This window comes from Aulostomus chinensis, chromosome 13 (genome assembly GCF_037954235.1).
Source record: "Aulostomus chinensis isolate RoL2024-O1b breed Wild chromosome 13, RoL_Achi_v1.0, whole genome shotgun sequence".
Lineage (NCBI taxonomy): Eukaryota > Metazoa > Chordata > Actinopteri > Syngnathiformes > Aulostomidae > Aulostomus > Aulostomus chinensis.
In genome coordinates, this window is record NC_141332.1 from 6,501,278 (window position 1) to 6,520,180 (window position 18,903).

The window sequence follows — 18,903 nt, forward strand, 5'->3', positions numbered from 1 at the left end:
TTTTGCTGTCATGTTCAGCTTCTTCTGGGCTGATTTCTGAGTTATCGCAGCTATTATCATGGTGCTAACGTTATTACGTCGGTCTGATGGATGCAGAGAAATCACCCTCAACGAGGACCACCGCAGACAAACAGAATCGATTGCCGAGAGTTTATTGTGCTCTCCAGCAGCAGCAGTAACCCCAACAAGCTCCAGCCGCCCCCAGCAGAGAACAACATTCCCAAAGTGTCGTCTTTTATTCCTTTTCATAGCTCCCTCGATACCTGGGGACTCTGAGGGTCTCCTCCTTCTCTCCGCCGGCATTGGCTCTTGTGCCGTTACTCCAGGTACTTTCTCAGAGAACCTGCTGATCCCGGTACGGGTCTTTGGATGATATATTCAAAAAAACATGATTACAAACACACAAGATCATCAAACAGATTCAAATGTAATTAACAACTTATCAATGATTGAATGGTTCAGGAGGCTGCATGGTGGAGTAGTGGTCCTTACGGTGGCCCCCCAGCAAGAAGGTTGTGGGTGGAGCCCCGGCTGCAGCACGGGGTCTTTCTGGGTGAGTCTCCATGTTCTCCCTGTTCCTGCTGGGTTCTCTCTGGTACTCCAGCTTCCTCCACAGTCCAAAGACATCAAGAGGGACCAGGTTAATCCAGACTCTAAATTGACAGTAGGCGTGGCTGGGAGAGCCAATGGTTGTCTGTCTCTATGTGTTGGCCCTGCCATGGACTGGTGACCTGTCCAGGGGGAAGGCTGCTGGGATAGGCTCCACCCCCACCACCCTGAACATGGATGGAGGGATGGATGGATCGATGATGGATGGATGAATAAATTAAAGGTGTGAGAAAGGAGGATATTGTATGTTACCTGTCTGAGGTGCTGGAGCCCCCCAGCGGAGGGCTTCCTGGGGGTGTCAATACAGGTACCAGGATGATATCTGTACGTGTTTCCAAAAAGGCTAAAATGTCAAGTAAACTTTGGCATGAATCTAGAGGAAGAGTCCAGTCAGGTTTGTTTGTGTGTCACCAAACCCCAACCAAAGTTCTGTCCTGACTCTGTCCAAGTAGAGCAGGTCCAGCACCTCCCTCCTTCAATGAACCTCCACCAAACAATTCTCCATCAGCAAGCACATCCTGCAACAGCAGCCACCAGAACCTTCCTTTACCAGCAGGAAGGTGGAGCAGATCCAGGATCAGTGGGGACAGAGAGAGAGCAGGAGAGCAGGACAGAGAATGGAGGAAGACAGAGAGACAGAAGGAAAGAGAGGGACAGAGATAAAGAGAGAGAGAAAGGAGGAGAGACTGATGGACAGAGACAAAGACAGAGAATGGAGGAAGACAGAGAGACAGAAGGAAAGAGAGGGACAGAGATAAAGAGGGAGAGAAAGGAGGAGAGACTGATGGACAGACGGGGACGTGAGCAGGTGGAGCAACGGGAGGATGGAGAGGATGGAACAGATGGAACTTGAATACCGATGCTTGTCTGAGCTATGAAGCAGGACATCTTTGTAGTTTTTATTTTGAGTTGGACAATCAGAAGTTCTCTGCAGGATAAAGACAATCGCTAGATTTCTAAATGAAAACGTGTTGTTCCTCCGTTCTTCCTGCGGGGGGCAGCAGCAGGCTGACACGGGCCCGGCCAACCTGAGGGCTTCGGTCGAGGAAGAGAGAGCAGACGTCACATGGAGGATGCAACAGCAATAGCTGCTTCACCACTAATCACATAACATTAACACAACTAGCTGCCACAAGACACATAATATATGGTTCGCTCTTGATTGAACGATATCTTACATTCGGATTTGCAAAATCGCACAAAGGAAAATTAAGATTTAACGATAGTGCAAGACTGGAAATACCAGTTCGGGCTTTTATAATTTTGGGCTTCTTGCATCCAGCTAGCAGGCTATTTCGGCTAGCAAGCAAAACCAGCGATAGCAAGCCCTGTCTTGGCTAGCGTCAGGCTAGCCAGCTAGCCAGCTAGCTAGCAGCTCGCGCCGCTAACAGTAGTTGGCTAGCTAGCGAGCGGTGGTAACTTGCGTCATGGATGAACTCGTCGTGGAAGTCAGAGGAACAAGCGGGGCCTTTTACAAGGTAAGTTTGTGACTTTTTTTGAGCATCAACGTTACTGTCAGCAGCGTAACGGTGTACAAAGGTTCGGCTGTCACGGAGAGGAAATGTCGTTACCTGCTCGGTGTCTCCGGGCCTCCGCGCTTCTGTCCAGCCTCCGCCGGGACGTGGAGGCTGGAGAGATGTTCAACAGAAAACCTGGGAGAGAGCTGCTGTTACCGTCCCAGCTGGACTCTGAGTGGTTGTGTTGAGGAGACCGTTTGGCGGCGAAACTCAAGCCACCGTTGTGTTAATAGCGGGGATGGGGACGTGATGGACGTGACGGTGCTGGAGCGTGTCAGCTGCAGGGGTTGGGGTTGTAGACTCACAGCTCCATCATGTGTAGAATGTGTTTCAGCAGATGATCTCGGGCTGAGCAGCCAGGAAGTGTTGGGACAGAGTATCAGAGTTATAGGTACTGACGTCAGAGCCTGGGTGCAGGGCACTGGGATTCTCTGCTCAGGTGAGGAGGGAAAGAGGAAAGTCAGATGAATGGAAGGGAGGAAGCAAAGATGACCACTAATGTTTGGGCGCTTGTGATTTGAGTGTAAACCGGTCGTGTGGCCAGCAAATACCTTTCATGAGTTGAGGAAGAAAGCTGATAACAAGGAATGGAACCAGCACGGACCCACTGCAGGTGGGAGCGAGTTTCTGGTTCTGAATGATCCACGAGTGTCAGCCACACTGGACTGACTGCAGAGCTACGCTTAGGTTGAAATGTGATGGCTCGCAAGTTGTTTAATCTTTCTAGAAGGAAAAGCACGCAGCCGCTGGACTTTGGAAAGGAAAATGAATGACCTGAATGTTCATTACAGCCATTAGAAAGCAATTTGACGGTGCTGCAGGTCGGAGCTGTGCCTTGATAATCCAGTTTACCTGCGCTGAGTCTGCTGCAGCTCTGGATGGAGAAAAGCATTTTCCTGAGTATGAAAGTGAAACTAAATTAATCTGAATCACTTTGATTGCTACTGTATTATTTAGCAGTTACTCTCACGCTGAACCAGTTAAAAGTAGATGAACTTTTTGTTGTCCACAGAAATGCGTTTCTTCATCATCAGAACAATGAACGTTGATGCAGTGGAGCGGCTGGATGATGAAACGCTGCTACCAGTTCATGTACTGAGGAACTGCTTGCACAGCCTTTCTGACAGATTGGGAGAAACTTTGTATGGAACACATACATCTGTATAAGACCCTATGATGGGCTCTATATATGTGTGTGCACATACATGCACATTCATAATATAAACTTGAAATGTTACTTGAGCATGTTGTATCTTGCAAATAGCAAGTTACAGATGTGCAGTATTGGCTGGGTGAGTACCACCGATCCCCCCTAGAACCCTAGTACACCTTTGTTCACCCCCTTCCATTGGGTATTCTTGGATATGAGGTGTGGTCTGGTGTGCCAGCAGAAAGTGGTTCAGTTTTATGTGAAGTGGCTGAACAAGTGTGCGCCACTGTCATCCTTCTTCAATTCATTTGAAAAAGAAATGCAGGGCTGCACAGCTACTGCCTGCGGGGAGGTGCAGCCACTAGGGGTGCAAGGAAATAGTCCACTCACAAAACGATATGAAGTACGAAACAGGGCTCGCCATACAAAATACTCACGATAGGAAATACAGATTAAAGAAAATCAGAAATGCAAAAATCAAACATTCTTTATTTTCTACCTTAATATGCAGACATACAAGTTTTTACTGCTTCAGTACAAAATAAAATGATCTTCGCTGTGAAAAAACAATATTTGGTACTACATATAAACACATTTTATACATACACACACACACACACACACATCACTCGTCTTTTACAAGGGGAGCCAAAATAATTCTTCTTCTTCTTCTTCTCCCTCTTGTAGTGTGTGTATACAGTAGGACAGAGGGTCAAACATCATCAGTGTAGTGGTGTGCGGCGCCGCGATTCATTGTTTTTGACATTGATTTTTATTTCATGCGTCTTTGAATTTTGTCGTCATTTTTTTATTTCGTGAAATTTCATGGCGCAAAATTTCGAAACACCCCTAATAGGCACCATAACATCCTCATTATTAACGCCATGACATACTGATGAGACAGTTATCAGTATGTTTATGTCACAGGGTTAGGGTTTCGTGGTCTAAAATATTTCTCCTGACGTTCCATCAGCTCGAGGGCGAGTCCATGATGAATGAATTTACATTTTTTGGTGAACTGTCCCTTTAAAGACTGTGTTGTGTCCTTGAATCGCTGGGGGTTTTGAGAAGTCCCCCCTTTCCTTTAGGAACCGTTTGCCTGATTTTACTGGTTCATGCCAGGCTGGCGTAACCCATAGGCAAGGCACTCTGTCTCCGTCTTTTCCTTCAAGGCATGACCTGTACTGCGTTCTACACGTGACGTACACAAATAGACTTTGTGTACAACCTGACACAACTGAGGCCTGAGGCCAACTGACGAGCTACCGCCTGTAACTGTTGTTTCACCTCTGTGCCTCCTCTAGGCCTTTGTGAAGGACGTTCTCGAAGGATCGGTCACTGTGGCATTTGAAAACAAGTAAGCGAGGAAAAAACTCTCAACAAACTCAACTAAGATGTTTTCAGTTTTTGTCTGGAAATAAATGAATGTGTCGTTCTTGACCAGTTGGCAGCCGGAGCGTCAGATTCCATTCCAGGATGTGAGATTTCCTCCTCCAACAGGCTTCTGCAAGGAGATAAATGAGAGCGATGAGGTCGAGGTGGGCATGACTAATGAATTGTTTTTCTGAGTCTTATTTCCTCTAAGGCCACGTGAACGGTTCATTAGAAATAGCTAGAAGATAAGATGTCTGTTCATTAATGTCCGTCTATTCCAGTTCTGACTTTGTTTCTGCTGCAGTATTTATACACTGAGTGACTGTACCTGTGTGTGTTGGCAGGTGTACTCCAGGGCGAATGACAAGGAGCCATGTGGATGGTGGCTGGCCAAGGTTCGCATGGTCAAAGGAGAGGTACGACTCAGCCCGCCTGGCACATGCCAGAGGCTTTTCTCAGACTTTCGTGTTCCAGTTTTTCAACTTCAAATGAAAGAAAACATTTGATGCTTGAAGTCAGGGAGCCTCCAATGCTGTTGGTGAAATGAACGTGACCTCTCGACCAGAAATGAGCTTTTTGTCCCAGTCACTCATTGTCAGATGTCCTGATTTCATGAAGATTTTTTTTCTCCCCTGCATGACTTTCTGGTGTTACTGGAAGCTGACGCAGGCTGAACATAGACAACAGAGAAACTGTTCAATAAAATCGGTTAGCACATTTCCAAATGCATCACCTGGTGTAGTCCCAGTCCTCCTGTTCAGTATTGAGCAAACCACTGGATGAGAAGAGAATCAGAACAGACTCAGTCAGGCCACGACTCCACTGCACAGCACACAAGTGGCGTCCTGGCCAGGGAGGCAGCTGAGAGGCAGGGTTTCAGTGGCCGGCTCAGGCTAAGCTGAAACGTACAGCAGCAACTAAGAGTTGAGCTGTTCTCGTTTGGTAGTTCGTAGCTCAGAGCGAAGTGCATAAGACCTAATATATACTCAGCCTTTTTTGAAAGTACTGACACGGACGTCATGTCTTCAGACCTGTTTGTACAGTTTGAGACGATATCATCTCGTGTCTTTGTGTTTCCTCAGTTTTACGTGATAGAATACGCTGCATGCGACGCAACGCTAAACGAGATAGTGACGCTGGAGCGATTACGGCCGGTGAACCCAAACAAACCAGCCACCAAGAGCACCTTCATCAAAATCAGGCTGGACGTACCTGAGGATCTACGGCAGATGTGAGTCGGACATACCCGTGCGCTCGGTAGGACGTTGCTGTTTGTGGTGTTGGTTGTCTTGGATCGAGTGCATCTCAGCACTCTGTGGTTGATGTTCTAGCCCTTGAGACCCTGTGGTGTCCTGGCACCTCAAGCCCTGGCCTCGAAGACATGAATACTCTTTAACCACTTGTGTTGGTTGCTGCGAGACAAAATGTGTCTTGATGAGAACAACAGATTATAATCCATCTGGAACTACCTTTTGACAGGTGCTCCAAGGAATCTGCACACAAAGACTTCAAAAAAGCTGTTGGAGCGTTCAGCGTCACCTACGACTCGGAGAAGAAGCAGCTGGTCATCCTGGTGCGTCGGCCATGTTTTCGTGTTTAGCCGCTTAGACGCAGGCGCCGTGTTTATGACTGCAAACACCATCACATCAGTGTGATTAGACTGTTGGTGCGTTTGTTCTTTCAGTCGGTGAACGAGGTGACAACCAAGCGAGCCAACATGATGAGTGACATGCACTTCAGGAGCCTCCGCACCAAACTCTCACTCATCCTGAGGAATGAAGAGGCCAGCAGACAACTGGAGGTGCGCGCGCACACACACACACACACACACACACACACACACACACATAAGCTTTGAGGAAGTGTGTGAAATGTGTTGGGATAAACCCGTGTGTGGATGTGTCCATGTTGTGTCCCTGCAGAGCTCCCGACAGCTGGCCTCACGGTTCCATGAACAGTTTGCTGTGCGGGATGATTTAATGGGTCTGGCCATCGGGACTCACGGGGCCAACATCCAACAAGCTCGTAAAGTCCCCGGAGTCACGAATATAGACCTGGATGAAGAGACGTGCACCTTCCACATTTATGGAGAGGTAGGATGGCTCACACACATCTAGATATACTCGAGATACACACCGACCGGCGGCGACCTCACACACACTGAAGCTGTCAAACAGGTTTGAAAGCTTCTTGTCATTTATTGAAATGCTTCAAGCGAGCAATGTGAGAAAGTAAGATGATGACCATGATGCTGTCCCAGCTGGAGAAGGTCTGTGATGAGAACAGCTTGTTCCCTCAAAAACTGCAATGAGAGCTGAGAGCCCAGTGGTTTGATGGTTGTTGTAGGACCAGGATGCTGTCCGCATGGCCAGGAGTTTCCTGGAGTTTTCTGAAGATGTCATCAAAGTTCCCAGGAACTTAGTAGGTGAGAGAATCACTGGATTAACACCAGTCAGATCATGGATGTGGTTCATTGATGGATGGTTCCGCCCCCAGCAGACATTTTTGTTGATGTTTTGCATCTACAGGAAAGGTTATTGGTAAGAATGGCAAGCTGATCCAGGAAGTCGTTGATAAATCCGGTGTGGTCCGGGTGCGTATCGAGCCTGAGAATGACAAAAAGCCCTCGGCAGTGTCGGCGGTGGCGGCGGCGGCGGCGGCAGCGGCCATAGCAGACGAGGTCAGTGGAAACAAAACCTGACCAGCACCTCCGCCTTGATAGCACAATCCACAGAGCTAATTCTTCACCGGCAGAGCCAGAATCTCCCACTGATTCAGATTCCAATCTGCGTTGCAGGGAATGGTGCCATTTGTGTTTGTGGGGACCAAGGAAAGCATCTCCAACGCCACAGTGCTGCTGGACTACCACCTCAACTACCTGAAGGTTGGTATCAGTGAAGAGCAGGTCATCGTTTTTGATCATTTAACAGCATATCTGTTACCTTTGTGTCACGCAAAATGAAAAGCCCGCTGCGGACTTGTTGATGACGTTGTCCTGTAGCAGGCGCAGCGCGGCTGTCACAGCTCTCCACTAGGGGAGGTGCTGATACGAGGGAGCAGCGGGTGAACCTCGCGCACCGAGACGGAGACTCCACCATCCAGGGCTGGGCTTGTTCAGAAGCTCACGATTCGATTTCCTTTATTTAGGTTTCGGTTTGGTATGGATTCGATATCAATTCAGTAAGAAGCAGGAATACACAAATAATTAAAAGTACGGCTCTGGATCAAAATGAAAAGTAAAGTGCATGGAAACGGTCTTCTATCTTGGCAACTGTGATTTACCACACACCAGTTTTTTCTTTGTCCGTGTTCGTTGCAGAGCGTCTGCTTGGTGTCTGCTTCAGAGGCTCCTCAAGTTCGTAGTGTTACGACTGGACTTTATTTCTGCCTGCCACAACTTAGGAACCACCTTACTTTTGTCTTGTGTTCCGTATTTCCAGGGGAACCCAAAATGAGTCCGAACATCTGATCTGAGAGACTTTCCGCTTCTTGCCTTTATCGCCATTTTGTTGTTTGGTGGCGCGCAGGCTCCATCTATAAAGTGCGAATCACACAAAAATGTTGCGCATAGTGCCCCCACTGACCAGGAGGTGAATTGCCTCAGAGGGTTTGCTTCATGGATATTGAATTAGGGAGGGGATAACTGCCATGCATCGATGTTTCGGTGTATTTACCCACCCTACCAGTGGTGGGAGCATCTCCAGAGAATCGGGCTCCTCCTCTGGGGTCTTCACACCTGACGGGCTCTCGTGGCCCAGTCACAGTCCGTCTTTTCTTTTCTCTCATGTTCTCGTCCCTTTGACCCACAAGTTAAAAATGATGGGAGTCACGGGGGACGAGTGTGAGGCCGACTGGTCTATTTTACGTCTTCTTTTGCTACGGTGCCGTGGTTCTCCGGGTGTTTGTGATAGAAACTCCAGACACCTGGCTCAGAGCCGCCCACAGATGTTAGGCTTCACAGGTGGTCTCAGGTGCATGTAAACCAGGTAAACACATTATTCTCTTCCCATCCATGTCTGCAGGAAGTGGACCAGCTTCGTCTGGAGCGTCTTCAGATTGATGAGCAGCTGAGACAGATAGGCGGGGGCGGTGGTGGAGGGGGGACGGGCCCTCGAAATCCTAAAGACAAAACCTATGTGTTCGATAATGGAACAGGTCTGGGGAGAGGAGCAGGAGGAGGTGGAGGCAAGCCTTACGGAGGAGGCGGAGGAAGAGGTGGGAGAGGGCGAAGAGGAGGTGGTGCAGCTTTTGCCTCAGGTGCAATTAAATCTCTACTTCTAAATTGTGAGTTAAATGGATGGTATTTCAACCTGCTTCATTAAAACGGTGCTTGTTTTCAAACATTACTGCTCGCAGGAGGGTTGCCAGATGCTGTGAGCGCTCGCATTGATTTGGATAAAAGACAGAATGACTTAATCTTCCCTCAGGCACCAACTCAGAGGCGTCCAACGCTTCAGAGACAGAGTCAGACCACAGAGAGGAGCTCAGCGATTGGTCGCTGGCACCCACAGAGGAGCTGATGACGGGAGGCGGGACCCTGCCCAGACGGACAGACGGGAGGAAGCGAGCAGGAGGCGGAGGACCGCGGGGTCGAGGGGGGAGAGGAAGAGGAGGGGGAGGATATAAAGGTAGGCGGTAACTGTCGTCTGGCTGTCATTGTGTCCTTGGGGGTTGAAAGAAACGGGTGAGTAGTGACTCAAAACAAATTTCAGTTCATTTCGTCGGATTCTCTCCCAGGGAAGAGAAGTGAATCCGTTAATGAGGCTCATGATGCTTGAGTATGACAACATCTGCAGTGCTGTGTGATTCCGCTCGTACAAACTGAGACGTTGTCTGTCCTGGTTTAGGGGAGGACGTGCAGTGGAGCGAGCCCAGACCTCGCCATGTCAGAGACCCCAAGACGAGAGCACAGGAGGACACCCTACAGGTAGCAAGCGCGCTGTCCAGTCCCCAGCTGGCGTTATGAAAGATTTCCTACTGGTGCGCTGGTTTTCAATGCTGTAATTAACTGGGTTCTCATGTACATTCAGTCTCCTGCCACTGTTTCTGAACTTCAAGGACAGTGGGAATGGGAATAATGCGTGAACCAAGAGAGCAACCCAGTACTGTAGTGCACTGGAACCAAACAGCTGTATGTTGAAGCGAGGTCGCACCACTGATGAACTCTGACCCCTCTGAGCTGGTTTGAGGTCAGCTGCGCCGTTGGGGCACTTTTGAGGTCGATAAACGAAAGTTAACTGTATTTTTTTAAAGACTTTTTTTTGTATTTAAATGCTTTATTAGATGGGTTATAGTGAAGGACTGACCTGAAAGGGGGAGGAAGAGGGGGGTGACATGCAGAATAGGAACCCTGGTTCTCCTCGTGGTATGCTCTGAACCGATGCGCCGCCAGGTGCCCAGCTGAATGTATGTGAATACAGTTTCCCAAAGCTCACATGTGCTTGACGTATCAGGAGTCCATCTCCTTCGTGTCACTCTTGAATCGTAACGTGCAGCCAAGCGTGCTGTGAGACTTGCGGGCCTGATCCCCAGTCAGCGTTGTCTGGTGGAGGCTCGTGCTGGAGGGGCGCCTGGAGGAAGCTGATCAGTCCCACGTCAAAGCTGCTCCGGTTCACTCTGCTGAAGCAGCGCGGTCACAGGCATCGCTAGCAGAACTCTCAGCATTGATACGAGAAGCTTGTCTCAATCCCGACATCAGTGATTGATTCTTTCTAATGCTTTGATCAGATTCCTCCTTCCCCTGTGACGGTGGTCTACTGGCTCCTTCTCCCCCACAGATTCGTGTGGATGGGAATGAGCGCAGCGTGCAGCACTCGTCAGGTGGGCGAGGAGGAGGAGGAGGAGGAGGAGGGCCTTCCTCATCCCAGGGTGGTATCAGCGCCAGCGGTGAGGGCACGGTGCGCCATCATCACCGATCCATCAGAGAACGAGGGATGAAGAAGGACAAACAGGACGCTCCTCCGCTGGTGAATGGGGTGTCGTAGAGAAATCACTGGAGGACCTTTCTCACGTAGACTCATCAGAAACACACACACAGGCAACCGGTCACCAACCATCACTCTCTTTCTCTTTGGCTTCCTCTGTCTTTGTCAAACACATGAATGCATCACACACGCCCACCAGCGGCGCCGGGGAGTTGACGTAGTGGATTCAGAGCAGCCGATCTGGTCGGGTTCTCATCTCCTGCTTCTGTGCTTTTGGACAAATGAAGAGTAAGGTGATCTCCTTCAGAGGCATTAACCCAGCACGCCCCCTCCCATCAGATGCAGCTTTTGTAAAAATCTAATTTGGAATATTTTTATGTATCCCACCCCTTTGTTTTGGCGTTCTGACATGAGGCACAACATGAGAATACACACGTTCTCTTCCCTCCGTCGCCCCTCCTGTCTCATGTCCCACTCAGAATGGGGATGTGTGGAGACGATGTGACGGCGGCAGGCAGCTGGAGTGAGCTTCAGAGTGTCCCACCGGTGGAGGCTGTGGCGCTCTGAGGGCAGGGCTAGCGAGAGCTACACCCACGCTGCTCTCAGGAGCCGCCCAGGGCAGAGAACCAGATGTGTTTGGGTGTCTCAGACTAACCTCCGCACACACCAGTCACACGCAGCTTTACGGTGGCAGACAGTAAGATTTCTGGGGAGGGCGCGTAGGGTTTGATTTCCTTCATTTGCATTGTTTCAGAGCCCTGATCACCCCATTGCTACTGTCCTGGTGAGTGTGATTCCAGGTGTAGGAACAGGTAAGCAGCTCTGGGCTCGTTTGTGGAACACACGCGGGTCTCATCACTGGATCCATCAGTCTTTGACTGCCGGCACCTCCATCATCCATCCATCCATCATCCATCCATCCAACCGTGTGTAGGAGACGCTCATCCAAGGCACTCCGATGCAAAGACACAGTTACAGGCGTTTTCTGCTACGGGTTAGGACGAAATTCCAGTTCCAAGACGGCTTTGGCTCTTCTCAGTATCCGTTTGTTGACAAAGCCTCAGTGACTTTTAGTACGACAGCATGGGGTTGTTTTTTGTCCTGGATCTGAGGCAGGATCGCCATTCCAAACATGTCGTGGCAAGTTGCTCGTACCTGCAACCTTACAGGAACACCGCTCGTCTCTAAAGGTCAACAATCATTAGAATCCACGTGCTGCCAGATCTGGTTGGGGGGGGGGGGTGTGATGGCTTACAGCAGCTCAACATCTTGGATGCTCCACCTACCTGTCACCTGAGTTTATGTTTTGAAGTGATGTAAGCAGCCAGGAGCCCCGCTTGACTCTGTCGATGTAGCTTGGATGTGGAGGTGTAGCCTCGTCAGCGACACGCTGCTGTTCTTTTTGTTCTCCACCACCCTGCCCCCCTCCAACGTCTTATTTTGTTCTTGCTTGGATGTATTTTGTACCAGGTGTTCTTTATTGCTGTAGTCCACCTGCTCTGCTCCGTCATCCGGCTCTCACGCTCCGTGATCTCGGAGCGCCGCTGTGCTCTGGGGGCTTCTCACTCTATTGCTTCTACTTTTGAGGCCTCATGTCCCAGTTTTAGTCAAATCTGCCTGAGTTATGAGTGCCGCCTCCAGGCTCGCCAGGCTTGTTTTCATCTCAGTGCCTTGGATCCCTGCTTCTCCATCGCTGTAAACTTTGGATCATTCGAAGACTGCTTTTTCTACTGTTAGCCGGAACCTCGCCGGCCCCTCCACCGCTCCTCTGTTGCCTGTCCAGCACTTCAGAGCGGTGGTGGTGTTGAGTTGCATAACACAATGAGTTCTCAGGATGCTGTTAACCAGCGTCTTTGCAGCTCCACGTTCCTGTTCAGAGCCAACCCTGCTCTTAAAGACGGCAGGTTCCCTTCCTCTCGTACTTAAGCGTGATGTCACTGCCCACCGCCATCATCCACCCTGGTCACTTTGTCATCCTGTGGGAATTAATTTGAATTATTTTGGTTTGGCAAAGAGTGCAGATTTCAAGGCTTGCTCTAAGTTTGCCGCCTCACACTTGATCGCCGTGACCAAGACTTCAACATAAAGAGGACCAGACAATCGACATCGAGTAGCTGAGGGACTATTTTTCTAACCGGCGCAGGTCGTCTCCGACCGTGTTCCAACCTGCTGTTTGTTGATTTCCTGACTCTGTATGTGTGCCGCATGGAGAGATGAGGAGTTCTCATCTTCTGAACCATTAACACGTGGAGCCACAGCTGGCAGAGTCGGCTAAAGACCCTCTACATGCTCACTGGCTCCAAATCGTCCCGCATCGAAACTCACTGCAGTTGCTCCGCCTGACGAGAGCAGGAAGTATTTCTGGGTTCATCGTTAAAAGATGAACCATAGCGGTTATTGAATCTAAAGGAAAGCTGTTCTGATGTGAGTAAAGCACTTGAACATTAAAAAGCAAAGCAAAAACAATGTTTCTCAGGGTTTCGCTGAGTATTCGTAGTCTTAACATTACATGAAAATATAATGCATCCAAATACTGTTTCCTCCAAAATCTACCGTCTTGCAGTAAATCAGGAGTAGACGACTGCCAGTGACCTTCAGGATGATGACTTCAGTCCTTCAGAGTTCAGATGAGTTCTAATTGAGGCATGTTTAACACTGGCCTGCTCCGTTAGCTCGCGTCTCAATAGTTTGGGGGAATATTTGTGTGTGCGTGTGTGTTTGAAACCTTTAACTCTTGCAAAAGTTTGCTGAGAAGATTGATAAATCTCTGCATCCAACATGAAGCCAGCAGATTAGCAGCTAGCTTAGCATGAAGGTCGGCAGCAGGCGGGGGGAGCTGCTGGACTCTCACCAGTTGGTACCAGCAGCCTGCCAACAACCCAGCACTTCCAGGCTGGGCTGCGTCTTGCCTGTTGAAGTGTTACAGCTCGCCATTGTGGTTGGCAGGGCGGTCCGGTGGATGCGTGAAGTGTAACACCTCTCTGCACACACAGGACTGAGATCAAGCTTCTCATCAGACTCTTGCAAGGCATTCAAGACGCGTATTTCTCTCAATGTTGATTGATTCTTTGGGGGCGTCGTCAGCGAGCATAGCTCCGAACCGTTTTGTATTTTTGTGGCATCAACTTTAGCTAGTCGTTAGCTAGCGAACAGACCCATGAGGACCAGTCGGAGAGACAAACTCGGAAAGCTGCGAATGCTCAGGGAAACCTCAGCATCTTCTTTGTGACGTGCCTTTGATTGTGGCTTGTGTCACAGCCAAGACGTGTAAATCAGGGACGACTGGATGCTGACCAGCCGTGTGAAGTAGGTAACTGTGACATCACTGACTCATTCATCCTGCGTGGTCACAGGCAGCGGAGCGTCTCCAGGCTTGTTCTCAGCTGGGCGGGCAGGTGTGCTGTAAGAGGGCAGAACGCTGGCGCTGTGGTGGCGCCTGTAGCCGGAGAGCTGCTGCGATTAACTGCCAGGCGGCTTCGTCTCTGGGGCCGGTGGAGCTCGCGTGACCTTGTGTGGACTCGCTGTCGCCCTCTGTCTTTCTTTGACCAGAGGTGAAGTGACGTGACTGAATTTAACCCCTCGTTCACTCTGTGTCTTGCTACAAGAAAGGGAGTGAAGAGATTTTCTAGGTTCAGCCAGAGATCCGTGTACATTTCTAGTTTTGCGATGCATGTACATCTTTGTTATGAATTGTAGAGACATTCAGGAGGTTTGGACGTGGTTAAAAATGAAGAATGCAAGTTGAATTGTTGGGTGTCCCTTTGTCCTGTTTCTGCAGGAGTAGCCAGTGATGAGATGACATCGTCTTTGAGTCGGTGACACGCGGTGAACTTTCACCTTCAGAAAATGTCACTAGAAACGGTTACGTAACAAGAGTAATGAATCATGAAACAGGCTTTTATTCATTTTTCTTTTATAAAAGTATTATTGGTGTCAATTTCCTTCTCACTAATCTGTTAGGATCTTTGCTTTCAATTTACGCCATCTTTCCAACTGCAGCCAGGTTGCATTTTTACAGTTCCTGCATTAAAAAAGGCTCAAGTTCAAGTAACTTCTGTATTGTCAGTAGAGCATCAACAGTATGGGGTTGCTTTGTGTTGTTAAAAAAGGAAGGGGGGAGGTGGCAAACTGTATATAATGATGTCATTATTTGTCTGAGAAAAGATTTGTACTATTGTTTCAAATGTGCACTTTTCCTGATATTTCTTTTTTGCTGTTTAATATCAGTTAAATGCTAGATCTCTTGATAATAAACTTAATGATGTGTGGACAAATATCCGTAATGATGCAGACATTGGAAACTGCTGTTTATCACAGAAAGACAGGGTTATTTTTTAGTTTGTAGCTGAGAGGAAAAATCCAGCCGAGAACACAATCCCTGACGGCGACACACAGATGAGCCGCTGACATGACACACAGTTTCAGTGTTAAACAAAGCCAGACCTCGTTGCCATGGAAGCAGTGCTTTTGTCCAGTTGTTTTCCCTGAGGATGAGATTGACCTGACGTGTGCATGAAAGCTTAAAGTAATACTCCAGCCAGAATGGACCGCGACGCTCACCTGGTGGCTCGGGGCCGCTCGCTCCTCCGTTTGGCTCTAATGAGCTCCGAGTCGAGGTGAAATATTCCCATCAGAATTCCAGCTCACCTGGCAGGATAACCCAGGTGTCTGCTCAGGGCTCAGCCGTAAGGTTGACGTCAGGCAAGTACATTCAGTAAAAGACTGATGATATTTCTAATACTTCAGAGCTTAACTAGGAAAGAAGCGCTTGATCAGTCAAAATGTGAAACCATCTCGGGTATGGAAAAGTGAAAATTCAACTGCGGCAAGTGTTTTGTGAACCTCAATCTTGTCTTCCAGGCGAGAAGTGATGCCTGCCGGCTTTGTAGCTCATCCTCCTGACAGCTGATGTGTCAGCAGACGGACATTCAAGTGTGGGCAAACCTGGGTGCCGTCGATGATGTAGATCGCTGATGTCAGGAGCAGGAGTTGCAGGAGCCATCAGGCTGGCTGCTTGTCTGTAAGGCTAAGTTGAGAGTTAAAAACACCCTGAGTGGGGGAGAAATACCTGGCCTGGGGAGGCCTCAGTGCTGCCCGTGATCACCATGCCACAACGGCCCATTTATCACCAGTGCACAGTATTAAAATAATGTGATGAGTCAAAGTCCTCCTGGTGGCTGGAATCGTTTCCAAGGATTTCTCCCAATTTGAACCGCCGGCGTGAACGGAGGACACACAACCTCCAACAGTACACAAAAGTTTTTAGGTGGATTAGGAGGAAATTTAAACTTAAACCTTGGGAAAAAAGTAATATTGTGTTTATCACATTTTTAAAAATTTGGTTGGAGTAGAATTTTAAGCTGAAAAAATAATCTGAGTCTGCTAAATATGAGCTAGCTACTGCTAGCAGGTGGTCGACCTGGCACACGGATGGGAAGTCTCCCACCAGCTACAAGCACCTGTAAAGTCACTACGAGGAGCACACGTCAGGTTTATTTGAACACAATCAGAAATGTCAAATATCCTCCGCTTGTTCCACGTTTGTGTTTTCAGCAACCAGGTACAACGTGCGACCGGGTGGTTGGATGCTAGCTCGGCTAAGCTAGGCTAATGTCTGTGCTAATGCGTGCTGATGTCCTGCAGCTCAGCCTTGATATTTCCCAACATGTCAGTTTATTCCTTTGATAAAGAGACAGGAAAGCATTTACTGACTGTTTAGTCGTTCTGCCAATCGACGCATGGACTTTCTTGTGTGTCTCAGATTTTGACTTCTATTAGTCGCTCCATTGTAACAGATAATGAGCAGTGCGTTGTTGACTCTGACGTGTCTGCCTCTGCCTGTTGTACAGTTCTGGCCATGGTTAAACGAGCACGGTAGAACTGGCGGAGGGAACCACGTGCACATAGAAGTGTGATGCATTTTGAAAGTTGCAGTCCTGTTGCGTCGCTCCGGAGCCAAAAGATGGACGATGAATATTTCTGCCTCCGTGACCGCGCTTCAGTCTGCTTGTGGGTGTATTAGCTTGTGCCTCCTAACGCCAGGTTCACAGCACACGCGTGATACACTTCTAAAATGCTGGAATGCAGCCAAAAACCGCAGTTCAGCAGATTTGACGCATGTCAGCGCAACTGTTGCGTTCTTGGCGTTTCTGCTCACAGACGCAGTGATGCTGCCGCTCCTCTCCAGTCCTCCAGCTCGTGGCTTGTGGCGTTTCTAGTTGTCTTGGAGAGAAATCTCTTCAGATGAGTTCACCTGAGGTTGTGCTGCGGTGGATGCAGATTGAGTCTCTGGAGACACGGGACTCCTTTCACTATTTGGTGTCCCAACACAATGACGGAGACTCAGAATGCTAATGTGTGTTTTCATATCTGCATCAAGCTGTAAACATCCTGGGACTTGTGGCGTAAGATGTCTCCGACCGGGAGCAACTGAGAGGGGACGCCGCACGGCAGCGTGAGCAGCACCGCTGGGACATCAGCTCGTTCTGCTGTTGAACTGATGATCAGCTCTTGAAGTGCGGTTTGTTCTCCTAGCATCTTCCGCGCCGGATATCAGCCTGATGGGCTCACCAAGCCGCTCCAATTGAAGGAATTCCCATTTCTGTAGCTACGTGCCAAGCGTCAGTTGTGGTCAGGTGAAGGAAGTTAAAACCTGAAGTTCTTCACAAACCTGGACTAAAACTTGATCATCAAACGAGAACATCTGTCAAACCTGGACAGCACTGAGAGCTCTAGAGTCTGAAGTCTGGTGGTAGCCGGCTTGCACACGCCTCAGTCATACGTGACAGTTTTGCATCCCTCACTGAGCATTTAGGCCACGGGGGGGAGCAACATGATGACCCAACAGGGTCATTTTTGTTCCTCGCCAGTCTGCAGCAGATGTTTCTCCTGATTTATCCGAAGAATGTAAATAACGACGAATGCTAACTGGACTCATCCCAGACTGTCAGAGTGAAGCGGTTCTGTCGACAGCTAAACCAGGGTCGTCTAAAAAGCTGTAAATCTTGTTGGGGCATTTTTTTGTTTGTTTCCTTTTGTATAAACTACTAGCATTGAGAAGTTTACATGTCTGTTATAGTGCAATATATTTTGTATGCAAGCAGTTTCAATAAACAAAAGTTGATCATCTAAAGTTCCATCCTGTCTGGTCCTTGACTTCAGTGAGTGTCCAAAGATGTTGAGGTGTTTGTGTTCCAGCAACCTGCAGGCTGTTGGTCAAGCCAGAGGTGTCAAACATAGAAAATATTTAGAGATGAAAGCCCTCGGCTTGTCCAGAAATGCTAGCCAGCCACGCTGAGCAGCAGGGGAGTCACAAACGTCTCCTTGGCTGTTGTTGACCCTGCTAAAAGAATCAAACGTATTTATTTCATGACATTCTGGAATTAATAAATGAGAGTTAATTACGTATCAAGCATTTCAAACATTTTGGTAAACATTTGACTGAAGTCCGGCTGTTCTCTCTTCAGTGTTGGTCACTTGTTCCAGCACTGAAGTGCCAGAGCTCAGATCCAAATCTGACCCTCTGAGCGTCTCAGCTGACGTCACACAGGAAGTAAGAATGGGCCAAGCGGCTCTGAGCGCTGTGACATCATCACTTTATAAAACCTCTCCGAGAGTTAAGTCACAACACTCAACAGCATGGCACCTGCTTCTTCTACTTTTCGTTTTTGATCACTGCTCGATGCAGCTGAGGTGTGTGTGTGGTTTTTTTTTCCAGTAATTTTTTTCGTGTGAACAGGATGAATCATTATTATCCATCTCCAGCCTGTAATACTGATTCAAATCCATGTGGGGGAGGTGTGGCGCTGTGTTGGTCCAAGAGGAGTGAGAGCAGACCAAACCAAAAACGGGCACATATTGAAAATTCATATCATGCACTCCTCAGATTCTCTAGCATACACGGCAAGTTTAATGAGCTCAAAGCTGAGACCTCTGATTATTTTACCAGGCCGTGTTCCTCTCCAGCCCAGCGTCTGGGGGAGACATCAGTGACAGCTGTTGCTTTTAACACGGCACTCGATATTTGGAGAGATAGAAGCTCTGAACCAACAGTAAAGACGGTAATAACTGAGTAGAGGGGCGTTGCTGTGCTGTGCTTCAGTCTCAGTACAGCCGAACACCTCAGGCTCATTGAATTCTTCATTAACTTGTCCTGCAATCTCACTCTCTCTCTCTCTCTCTCTCTCTCTCTCTCTCTCTCTCTCTCTCCAGTCACTCTGTCTGACCTAGTTTTGGACAGTCGTCTTACACACACACACACACCCCTAAATGCACCCAGCATTCCCGCAGGTGCTTAAAATACTTGAAAATTGCTTGAATTTGGATGTGG

At 48.6% G+C, this 18,903-nt stretch overlaps 1 protein-coding gene across 1 annotated transcript; it reads left to right on the forward strand.

The window, feature by feature from the left end:
- Positions 1–1,476: 1,476 nt before the first annotated feature.
- On the forward strand, positions 1,477–17,699 carry fmr1 (fragile X messenger ribonucleoprotein 1). The gene is made up of 15 exons (XM_086222843.1): positions 1,477–2,087; positions 4,581–4,633; positions 4,721–4,814; positions 4,995–5,066; positions 5,733–5,881; positions 6,130–6,223; positions 6,335–6,451; positions 6,573–6,743; positions 6,997–7,075; positions 7,179–7,330; positions 7,448–7,534; positions 8,673–8,907; positions 9,078–9,278; positions 9,498–9,577; positions 10,428–17,699. Exons 1-15 carry the CDS (start codon positions 2,037–2,039, stop codon positions 10,632–10,634), a joined length of 1,842 nt encoding a protein of 613 aa, XP_086078969.1. The 5' UTR covers positions 1,477–2,036; the 3' UTR covers positions 10,635–17,699.
- The last annotated feature ends 1,204 nt before the right edge of the window (positions 17,700–18,903 follow it).

What these genes read in the sequence shown, in the direction of transcription:
- fmr1 (XM_086222843.1), top strand. Translation starts at nt 2,037, where the DNA reads ATGGATGAACTCGTCGTGGAAGTCAGAGGAACAAGCGGGGCCTTTTAC. An exon ending in ACTGTGGCATTTGAAAACAA is followed by an intron (nt 4,634 to 4,720) that starts GTAAGCGAGGAA and finishes GTTCTTGACCAG; the next exon opens with TTGGCAGCCGGAGCGTCAGA. An exon ending in AGAAGCAGCTGGTCATCCTG is followed by an intron (nt 6,224 to 6,334) that starts GTGCGTCGGCCA and finishes TTGTTCTTTCAG; the next exon opens with TCGGTGAACGAGGTGACAAC.